At 33.0% G+C, this 12,386-nt stretch overlaps 1 protein-coding gene across 1 annotated transcript; it reads right to left on the bottom strand.

Annotated features, from left to right (window-relative positions):
* Positions 1-653: 653 nt before the first annotated feature.
* sergef (secretion regulating guanine nucleotide exchange factor) lies at positions 654-12,162 on the bottom strand. The gene is made up of 11 exons (XM_026238697.1): positions 12,019-12,162; positions 11,714-11,849; positions 11,377-11,532; positions 11,166-11,263; positions 11,022-11,082; positions 10,113-10,226; positions 9,888-9,950; positions 9,634-9,792; positions 9,404-9,543; positions 4,189-4,225; positions 654-1,165 (listed from the first exon to the last, which is right to left on the bottom strand). The coding sequence occupies exons 1-11, from the start codon at positions 12,091-12,093 to the stop codon at positions 981-983; spliced, it is 1,224 nt and encodes a 407-aa protein (XP_026094482.1). The 5' UTR covers positions 12,094-12,162; the 3' UTR covers positions 654-980.
* Between the last annotated feature and the right edge of the window lie 224 nt (positions 12,163-12,386).

Raw genomic sequence — 12,386 nt, 5'->3', positions numbered from 1 at the left:
CTAAATTTTATAAAAACACAGGCGAATCTCAACGAGTGAAGAGAACATTTATTCTAATGTGCGTTACGTATTGTTTAGTTTGTTTGTGTGCAGTACTAGTTCCGGTTTCCCTTTTTGGAATGACAATTCAAACTACTGCCACCTACAGGTATGGAAAGGTATATCCTCTCACGCAGGCGCAGAACACACAACAACACGAAAGCCAACACGAGGTGACAACACAGTCCGCTTTCGTCGCCGTTAGTTGGTTGACGTCAGCTTGGTGTGTCCTGCACTTTAGGTATGTTATGTCTCTGACAGACAGCAAGTGATAACGTGGTCAAAAATCAGGTAGCAGGCTATATTACTGTATATTGTGTGTGTTATTTTTTGACAGACAAAAAGTTGATTCAAGCTGTCGCAAATTTGTTAACTTTTGAAAATAAAGGATTTTTTTTTTAACCAGGAAATGAGTGATTGTTTTTATTGTATCTTATATCAAAATTATTTTATTTAAATGCATGAAAATGCAGATCCTGTTGTAAATAGTATTGAAAAATCACTTTTTTAAACCTGCCCCCTGTCCAGTCTTTAGTAGATTATCACTTTGCTTGAATGTACAATCCCAGATACATCAGTGAATGCCCTGGGAGAATAAAAGCCATAAAACAACATGAGAGTGACAATTTTTATTTCTACTATTCCTAAATGACCAATATATCAGCTAAACGTTAACATTCAGTGTTTTAAAATGTAGAATATGCCTCTAAAATAAATCTAATTTAAGTAATGAATATTTGCATGAAGCTGCAAGTAGACTCTGTGTTCTTTTTTCGCTTCCCAATAAGGTGTGCATCTATGGGAAGTATTTGCATTTCATAGACTTTGATCGAAAATCTTTCCCTTAAAGGCTCAAATGAGTCTTTCAGAATAATTCATTAAAACCGTAACATAAGCAAACTGTCCTTGTCACAGACTGAGAGCCAAACGCTCAAACCTGTTCAGCTTGCTGAATCCTCATTGCTCTTCAAACTGCATAGTGCCATTGAATGTCCTGATCCACAGCCAATCAGAAGAGCGCTAGCGTCTCTGAGATGGGGTATTGACCGCGGTTGTGTGACATCAAAAAGGGAACCGTCTCCACACATTCCGTGTTCATTCCAGCCCCACGAGAAGATCCGACCCCCTAAAGAAAGACAGGGAAATATATTCCATGACAAATGTAACCACTTGATTCACAACAGAGGTTAGAGACTTTATTTTTTACAAACATTAATGATAAAATCATACATTTTAAAGAAATGTAAAAAAAAAAAGACATCTTAATTAAAACAACAGATAGATATGTGTTATTTGATCATTAAGTTTTTTTTTTATAAATTATATTTTATATTTATTTTATAATTTTACTTTAAAATGTATTTAAATTAATATATATATATATATATATTTTTTTTTTATTTTTTTTTTTTATTAAGTTTTATTTTATGATGTACACATCAAATATAAAAGTATACATTTGATAAAAATGTTTAAAAAATAAAAAAGACTCCTTAGCGATTATTTGCTCAACTAATGGAGAATGGTGTTTGCAACACCAGGGTCATGGGTTTGATTCTCAGCAAAGATACTGAAATGTAAAAGTAATTTTGACTAAAAGTACCTACAAAATCTAAATAAAATGTCACAGGGTCAATAAAAATGACTGTTGTGCATGAAAAAGGCGGCATGACACAGGTTGCTTGTACACACATCACACTGCTGAATCAGTCTGACAGAGATGTCTTGGACTCGAACACCTCTAACGTGTCCAGCTGGTGGGTGTGGTCAAGCTTGCATCCCCATGAAAGCATGTGCCATGACAACAGGGTTACATAACAGGTCCCGTCGCCATGGCAACCAGGGGCGAGCATGCTTTCTCAAGGGTAACTGGTGTTGTCGCTTACATTCACTCCATCAGCCTGTTCTGTTCACTTTAACACATGCATCCTTTACGGATTCATTGTTTTGTCATCTGTAAGCATGCAACAATTATGCAAAATAATTAGTTAAATAAAAAAAAAAAAAAGAATTGTTTACCGAAAATAAAAGTGCATAAAAAGGACAGTTTACATAAAAAGAACAAAAAAAAAGTAGTTTAGTGAATCACCATCTTTGTGATGTTCACAAAAAAAAAAAGAGCTCTACGGTGTTCAGTCAATGATGCACAGCAAAACTGTTCCCAAGGCAACAGACCACAGAAACATATAGACAGCATATATATATATATATATATTAGAAATTAGGGCAAATGTGCTATAAGGCTTTGTTTTATTTATGTAAAATTTCTTTTGATTTTGGGATAAAATATGACATGACTGTGAATGATATGATATGACATTACTGTGGATAATATCAGTAATGTGATGCAAAGACAGCAAGAGGGCAGTTGTAAAGCTCAGAAACAAACAGAGAATTTATTTAGATGTGACCGTTTTCTCTCTCTCTGTCTCTCTCTCTCTCTCAGTCCAAGCAGGAAGATTTACAGATTGAGAGCAATAGAAATAGCTTCTATATTAATAACTTCATATGCATTTGCAGTGATGTCTCATTTCCCTCTGATGCCCTTACACAAAGGCACAAGGACTGATTCCCATCATCCTTTTATGATAGCAGTAAAGATCACAGCACGGAGCCGGCAGCTTAATTACTCCAGTAACAGATACTCATCTGTCCTAAAGCTGAAGACGAGGTGCTGAAACAGTCCTATTGCTGAAATCCAGACGTTCAACTCTCAACAGTAGAGAAGCCAGAGCTGGGCTCAGCGTTCATTCTGGCCATCAGGCAGGTGACTGACTGACTGACTTTAATCCTGCCTTTTTCTCTCCCAGGCTCAATGTCAGAGCAGTCACATCCCATAATAAGCTACTTTACACCTAAAGACACTGTAGAATTATTTCCATGGCAACAGTGTCAGGAAACATGGAATGAAAATGCCTGGGTCATATTTCATCCCAAAATCAAAATGTAAAAATAAAAAAATATTTTAAATACATCTGAGCACATATTTAGAATTTTTAGTTAATTAAATTTTTTTTAAATGATCTCTTCTGCTCTAAATGCAATAAAACTGTCATGTTATGAAATATGGATGGTTGTGTGATTAATTGTTTTCTTGAAAACATAAAAAATTACATATTAAATTTTTCATACATTTAAAAAAATATATATTAACTACAAAAATGATTTACTGTTGTAATTAGAGACTATTAAAAATGAAATATTTGAAAATAATAAAATTTATGCTACATAAATACAGTATATATTTTTTTCAACCTCATCAAGGATGATGACAAACATAAAACAAGAAAAACATTGAGCTTTATTACAGTAATATATTATTCAAAAAATTCATGAAAAAAAAATGGCTTCATTGTATGCTAGATAAAAAATAATAATAATAAATAATAATAAATAAATAAATTTTTGGTGAAATATGTGAGATTCACCTGAACCCAGAAAAGCCCTGATGTATCTGTGATTGACGTTGATGGGCGGCAGAGATTGACTTCCAGTATTCATTTCAAAGTGTGTGTGACGGAGGCCTTGACAGGTTTATTTCCAATGATTGTTATGGGATATTAGATACATGAAGACCACAGCTGTTGCCATGGAGACTAGATACTGAAAACATTCATAACATTTACATTTACATTCATTTATTCATTTAGCAGACGCTTTTATCCAAAGCGACTTACAGATGAGGACAGTGGAAGCAATCAAAAACAACAAAAAGAGAAATGATATATAAGTGCTATAACAAGTCTCAGTTAGGTTAACACAGTACACGTAGCATGGGCTTTTAAATATTATAATAAATAAAAAGAAAACAGATAGAATAGAAAAAGAATAGAGCAAGCGTGTGTTAGAGATCTTTACACACACACACAAGACAACAAAAAATATTGCATTACCATGATAAAAAAAAAAACACTATTTAAAAATGTATATATAGATATATATTTAATATAGAATAGAATGCATGCAAGCAAGGTCAATAGAATGTACATAGATATAATATAGTATTATATAGATAATGGTAATGAATGAGGAAATTTGGGGTACAAAATGTGCTTAAATGTGTATATATATATATATATATATATATATATATATATATATATATAAAAAAAAGTATCCAAATGTACTGTACTGGTCTACTGTACTCACCCACAAGAGCTAGGTTGTGTTCAGATCCGCATGCAATCTGCCAAAAAAAAAAAAAAAACAGAAAGAGAGAGAGAAATTTGTTAGAAATCACAGTCCAGACACAATAATCCCAGACAGACCTCAGTCTGACCCTCTCACACACACACATACTCTCTCCTGTAATCGAGCATGCCCTGCTGGGAAGCGGGTACGAAGACTGAGGCGTACAGTGGTTTGGGGCTGGGGAGGGGTGATTTACACATCCAGCCGTGCAGAGATGCTTCCAGCACTCAAAAATAGCACAAACACACGGATGCTGGATTCATATGTCCGTTACCATGACGACCCGTGAGGATGTGAGTGGGTGACCGGGCGTCTCTGGTTGGTTTATTAATGTTTGGTGATCAGAGCTTGTTATACAGAGGAAATGGGCTGCCAGTGGACAAAAACACATCGCTAATGTTCTCTGCCGGAGCTGGCAGGATGCCGTCCACACAGACACGCTCGTATTAGTGGAAATTATACCAATGCATCATGGGAAATGGCAGCCTGAAACTTCTCTTGTTTCATGACCAAATATCTATAAACTTAAGACTAAAAATGCCTTTCTATCTTTGCTATGTCTTTGAGTTTACTCTAGAAGGGACTACAGTCATGTAACACAGTGGTTTAACATCTAACAATGTTTATATAGCATGGAACAATCAGCTGTCAGCATGAGTAATCAGTAGAACTGGTGAAAAATGTTACAATTATTACATTAATGTGTAAAATAATTTAATAATTTGTAATTATAAATTTAGAATAACTGAAAGAACATTTTAATTAATTTAAAATAATCTATGAAGATTTAATGTATTTATTTATTATTGATTTTAAAGAGCATTTATCAAATTGAGCATTATAATTTCATTATTACTTTATATAGACAAACAGTTAGAAACAAAAGATAATAATACATTTTTCTTAAGAATAAATTGTAAAATAATATTACTTATTTAGAATCATTTATATCATATAACATTGTAAGAATATTTCCGTTTATTTAGAAAGATTTATTTATCTATTTATATAATTGACAAAACATCATAAATTGAGCATTATAATTTCAATATTGTTTTGAATGGACACAACGTTAGAAACTTTTTTTTAAATTTACAATAAAGAAATACTTGTATTTATTTATACATTTATAGAATACTTCCATTCATTAAGAATGATTATTTAAATATGTATTAATTTTAATGTAAAATAATTCACAGATCTATCTTTATCTATTAATATTACTATTATACTACTATTTCATAATTTGATTTTTTTGAAATCATAATTACGAATACTACATCACAATTTTTTAACAGCACAATTTTTATTTTGTATCTTGTTATTTTTATCAGAATTTTTTATGTCATAACTACAATTTATTAATATCATGATTTCATAATATACGAAAACAATATTATTTATTAATTTGGAATATTCTGAATATCTTTTCCATTTATTTATTTATTAAATTGAAAACAAAAATAATACATGTTACATTTTTCTTACATTTAAACATATATTACAAAAATGATTTACTGTTGTAATTAGAGTCTGTTAAAAAAGAAATATCTGAAAATAATTCAATTTATGCTACATAATTTATTTCCAACCACATCAAAATTGTTGGACAACGTGCTTGAATGCCATGAAAATAATGGCTTCAGTGTATGCTAATTTTTATCATAATTATTTTTTACTTTTTATACATTAATTTGGAATATTCTGAAAACTTTTTCCCCCCAATGTATTTATTTCTTACATTTCTTAAATTAATTTTAATATAACTTTAAAAAGAGATACAAGTACATACAGTTACATACAGATGTGTGAGAGTAGATGATAACTGGTAGGCCAGAGACCAGAAACATTACACGCTGCTGATTTAATGGTCATTTAAATACATAATGAATACACTTCAATGCAATCAAACAGAAATGCTGACTGTTATGGGAACAATTTAGTATTGATCCATGGTTCACAGTGATAGACTTCATCAACTGATAGTAAAGTAGCCCAAAGAAAGTTTTTTTTTTGCAGATACAGTCCAAACAAAAGCAGGAGCCTCCTGTCAGACTCCACTGAAGGATCTGTCCCGATGTAGTCCGTTTCTCTCACCATCACCAACAAAACAACCCCAACTCCTCCTCACATCCACCCATCTGTCCCCAGCTGACCTCACGCCACACAAACACAACACACAGCCAGTCTTGCACGGAGGACAGCGGCTGTCCAAACATTAAGGACTGCTGTCAGATCAGTGGCAAGGGACGCTGCATCATCTAGACTCAATGCTAGTCTTGCTTAGCTAGGCTTTTGACTATCAGCATAATGTCTGGTCCACTTATTCTGACAATGAACCATCCTCTTAAACACAAAGAGATCGTCTGAGTGACATGTGAAGCAACCAACCAAAAGCACAATCCCCACAAAATTTTTAGTATTTTAATGCAAACCATTGCATTAAATAATGCAAATAATAAAATGAATAATAATAATGATAATATATAAGAAAACAAATATTGTTTATATATTTGATATGGATATAAATCTAAAATCCTGTCAGGTGCCTACAGCTGTTTATACGGTTGTTCCCATCTGCCTTTGATAATGAAGTGCAGGATGAATGAGGTGCTGTGATGAAGCACTGCACTGTGGGACAGCTAGACTCCAGTGCTCTGGGTGGAAGTGTGAAACTGGCTGTCGGCTGCACCTCAATGTGTGAATTAACTCATTTTAAAGTGTCCCTATGATGCCATTTCCAACACTGCCTTTCATGCAGTGTGTAGTGTAGCTTTATGTGAATGTAAATGATCTGCAAAACTGTGCATGATAAAAAAAGTTACTATCTCCCAAAATTGAATATCGGTTTTGAACAGCTGAAACATTTCGTTAGTAATTCGAATCCCACTTCCGTGATGGCTACATGTCACTGGGTAACACATTTGCATAATTCCCAGCTATGTTTTACATTGGTTGGCCACAAACAACTTGACCCCGCCCACAAACACGTCATTCTACAGACAACTGCTCTTCTAATCTCATGGAAATCAAAACGTTTGCTGTTGAAAGATGGATCAGTATCCTGTTTATTTGGAGAAGCTGCTCTACTGAATCACAACTTGTAATTATGATAAACAATAGATGTTTATATTTTCTATAGTGCGTTCAAAATACAGAATTATTGAAATAGGCGTATCGTTTCCGACCCGTGTTGTTTGCTGTAGACCAATCAGAACAGACTAGGCTAAGTGACCAATCAGAGCACAGCAGGCTCGGAATCTTTTGAGAATCACTGGAAAACGAGGTGATATTAAATGAATATATTATGAGAATACCAAAACATTTTTTTGAGCCCACAGTATTGTGTTTCACCAAAATGTTTCATTAATTAAAAGATCAATTCAATTAATGTTTCACGTTTTCATTTGATAACCAGAAAAATGTAAATACACAAAACAGAATTACTGAAAAAAGGGCAAAGTTAGAATAAATTAAGTTGCTTTAATGCATTCAAATAATTAGACATGTTTAAACAGAATTTGGTAACAACTCTAAACATAAGTTGAAAAAAACATAAAACATTTCATAGGGCCATAAACATGCGATTTTTGTTCAACTTTTAATAAATCGATGTTAGAATGAAATTTCATGATTTTAAGACATGCCAAAAAGACATGCTTTTTTTGATTAATAATTTAACTATTAAAAAGGAGTCCAGAAAAATGTAAATGAAGAAATAAAAAGAAAAAAGTTGAGTAAACCATGTGGGAATCTTCATTTTTGGGTGAACTATCCCTTTAATTAGCTGATTTAAATTGTTTAAATATATATATTTTTTATTTCAGCTTTGTTACAATTAACCTAAAGAAATAAAATAATGATAACACCACTGCATTTGTCACACAAAACTAAAGTATGACACTGCTACACCTTCTCCCCTCGCTCCCTTTTGAGGTGATATAGAGGATACCGTCCACTGTACGACCTCATTTCCTCTTATCAACATAAACAGAGACGGGTCGCTTTTCTCTCGCTCACAATATCTGAAGGCTGTTCTTTGTTTTTAAGATTCTGTGACACACGAAGCAGGTAAAACCTGAGATTGAGTATAAAATACTGTGTCGTTGAGTCATTCTCTTCAGTAAATATGCCCACAGATGCTGCATTCTCTAAGGTAAGTGATGACCTTCAATTTAAATCAGCGCTGTGTCTCTGGGCAGGATGAGAAAAGCATCATGGGAATGTACAGAGTACCCTCGCCCCCTGCTGGAAGACGATACATACTGCACTCTCCTGCCTTTAGGAAAGGAACATTATTCTGATGTTCAGAATAATGAGTTCTGATGTTATCTTTGCAATAAATGTATTTATGGATAGTTGTGCTCTAAATTCTGATTAGATAAGCTGTGTTCAAATCCACTGTAATGATCTATGTGTACATGTGACCACACATCAGCTGAATTCTGCAAAAATGTATGCCATAAGCATAAAAATACAGCTGATGAAGAGTCATTTATGTATGGAAGCCCATTTGCACCACAAAAAAAAAAGTAATTCTAAAAGTAATAAAGTCATAACTGTGACTTTATCTCATACGCATGGCTTACTATGGCATCATTTCGACTTATCTCATCATTTAAATTTTATTTTATGATAATGATACAAAAAATATTTTTTTTTGTCTCAGTTAAAGTGTCATAATTTTGTCTTTTTATCTAATTATTTTAACTCTTATTTCCTAATTATAATTATAATTTTTTATCCCACAATTTTGACTTTATCGCATAATTAGTTTTTTCTCATAATTTAAAGTTATCTCATAATTATGACTGTCATAATTTTGGCTTAATATGTCGTATCTTTACTTTTAAACTTTTAAATATCATAATTTGAAACTTTATCTCATAATTTATGTCTATGTTAAAATTGTGACAATTTTATCTTATAATTTTGAACTTTTAATCTCATAATTTAGATCATCTCAAAATTAACATTTTTTATCTCATAATTTCGACTGTCATAATTTAGATTTTGTATCGCATAATTTTAATTTCATATTTAAAATTTACCAAAGCACAATTTTTTTTCTTATGTGGCAGAAATGTGTTTCCATATTTATTTGATAATTATTTAATTTTTTTTAAAATATTAGTGTCTTTTATCATACTGCGTTTGTATACATAAAACATACCTGTGTTGCTCCAAATAAAGCTTTAACCTCGACGGGGTGGCCAGAGCTTGTCACAGTGTCAGACTCTTTTTCTGTACTCAGATTGGTCTGTCCTAGCTGTCCGTAATTAGATCTGCCCCATGTAAAGACCCGCCCACTCTCTGTGAATAGATTATATAGCGTTAACCGTATCACCAGAATTTTTTTTTTTAATGAAATATCTGTGTGAGAAAGTGTGTAGTATCACTCACCTGTTACTGCGACAAGATGCGTCCAGCCGCTGTGAACGTCAATCACTCGCTCACCCTGCAGCAGAGATCGATCCAAAGCCACAGGAAGGGGCAGGAAAAGGCTCTCGCTGACCAGCTGACCATGTTTATTACTCCCCCAGAGGAACACGTCACCTTCGACTGTAGAAATACGGGATTCAAATGCTTCAGTGAAACTCCAAGATCCTTACCAATCAAGAGGTAGAAGACAAAATCAGTTTGAAAAGTACTTTCACCTGTCAAACAAATGCAGTGGGTGGAGCCTGCAACAACCTTCTGTGAGGTCACGTGATCAAACCCTGCGGATGAGAAGTGTTATAAATAACTACTAAATTAAATACATTTCTAATTTAACAGACATTAATAATGTAAACCAATAAAGAGTACTTGTTTTTATAAGATTACATGTACCTTAAAGTGAGGGTTATTTAGGTTTGAGAACAACTGTGTGTGAGTGTTACCCGGGACAATGCAAGGCTCCTTAGAGGACAGATGTGCAGGAACAGGTTGGGGATTTAACATTCTCTTAGCGTGACTCGACAGGCCAGTTCCCCATTGATAAACACAACCTGATGCTTTACACACACACATGCATACAGAATCACACATTATTTCACATTCAGTTAAACTATTACAAATACATTACATCATGTTGACCTCTTTTACAACTATATCTTTAATGTTTAAAACCAATATACCTATATAATATATAAGACACACAATTTAAGGTACCGTAATGATATTTAAATCATAATAAAAATTTTTTTTTTATATATATATATATATATATATTGTATTGTGTGTGTATATATATATATTGTATTGTATATATTTAATTATATTGCATATATGTGTACATGTTATTAAATGTTATTAAAATATTCAATTGCAATTTTAAAATAAAATAAATATAGATATATAATATTGAATGGAACATTTTTTATATTTGATATATGTTTGCAACATCTAAACAATAACACTGAAATTCATTTAACATCCAATTAGAATAATAAATAATTTAATTTAATATTATTATTATAATTATACTTTCTATAAAAAAAATCTAAAATTAAACTGTTAAATGTAAAATTATGTCTTACATTCGATTTAAAAATCTTTATTTTCAATATTTAAAACAAAAATACATCTATTTAAATATTGTGATATTGAAATTATTATTATTTTAATAATTACATTATACTATTAAATATGAAAGTTAATATACGTATGTGATATAAAAAAATCTATATTTACTCTCAGTATTTTATAAACATCCTAATAATTAGAAAAATGTCATGTTAATTATAAAATGTAACCAAAAACAAATTTGATACATTCTGATATTTATTTTATTTCTTTATATTTAATACCTGTACTTGCTAATGTGTGTCTAAGCCCTGCAGCCACACTGGTTACCGGCTCATTCAGGGTCTGCAATCAGAAAAAGCACAATATTATTTCATACTAACACTTACAACTATAATGCAAGAGTCTCATTTATTCTCAGTTCTTACTTTCACGTGTAAAAGTTCTGCTGAGTGTGTTATTCTTGGCGAGACGCCCAACTGTCCAAACGCATTGGAGCCGCATGCCCAGACCTGGCCATCGTCACCTGACAGACACAGATCAGATATCAATGAGAGGACGTAAACTCTTAACAAGACCTCTCAAAAATAACTGATGTCACACAGAGTCCAGAATATGAATCTGATGACCATCACTCACCAGTGAGGATAACGGAGAAGTCCCAACCACAGGACACCTGCTGAACTCTTTTACCACCAGGCAGAGGGCAGAGTTGAAAGGTTATGACCTCTGTAGTGTGACTGAGTCCTAATTGACCTTTGTGGTTCTGTCCACACATCAGCAGGTCACCTGATTCTGGGTGGAGAAATGTTGTTGTGATACTTGAACTTGTCCACTAGAGAGCACTGTTTCACAAGTAAAAGGTCAACAATTGCAAAAAAACGTTTCAGGATTATTTCACATATCCCATCGACGTGTCCTTTCAGAGTGTTTTCATTAATATCTGTTATTTCAGCAGTGTTATAGGTTATCTTACCAGTGATGAGAGCCGAGTGTCCACCTCCTCCGGTCATGCACCGGATCTTCTCTGCCTGCAGTCCGACATCTGCGCGCCGCGGCTCGGCTTGATCTTCCGTGTGTCCCTGTCCGAGCTGCGCGTGACTGTTGGCTCCCTTGTGAAGCGAAATCTTTGCTTAGTGAGCGTTGTTTTGTGTAATTATTTCAGTTTGCTTATCTTCATTTATATTTGGACAAGTGTGAATCTCGCGTATTAAAAGATTGGACACTATCATTTCTGGCAAGCGTGTACATCCTGCACAATGTAACGTAAATAATACTTACCCACGTGTACAGTACACATTTTGACAGCTGAGCTCCTTCCATCAGATTTAGGCGCAAATTGATGACATCGCGCATGACATCATGTATACGTCACTGGTTTACCAGGTTTAGGAAATATTAGTGGGAAGAGTGGCAGTAAAATGCATAAAGATTTAAATCCCCAAGTAGGCGGGGCTTAGCAGTCAGGTTTAATTTTTTATAATATTTAAATTCTATATATTTATGATATAATTCGAATTTTGATATAAAATGACATTTTTATATTTTTATTTTAATAACCACAACCACAAATATTATATACATATACCTGTTAAGACAAATAACTCAATATTATGGCATTTGAATTATAATAATTGTAGTAATTAAAT

Source organism: Carassius auratus, chromosome 50 (genome assembly GCF_003368295.1).
Source record: "Carassius auratus strain Wakin chromosome 50, ASM336829v1, whole genome shotgun sequence".
In the NCBI taxonomy this organism is placed as follows: domain Eukaryota; kingdom Metazoa; phylum Chordata; class Actinopteri; order Cypriniformes; family Cyprinidae; genus Carassius; species Carassius auratus.
Note: the sequence above shows the minus strand (reverse complement) of the source record. Positions and strands in the feature narration are given on the sequence as shown.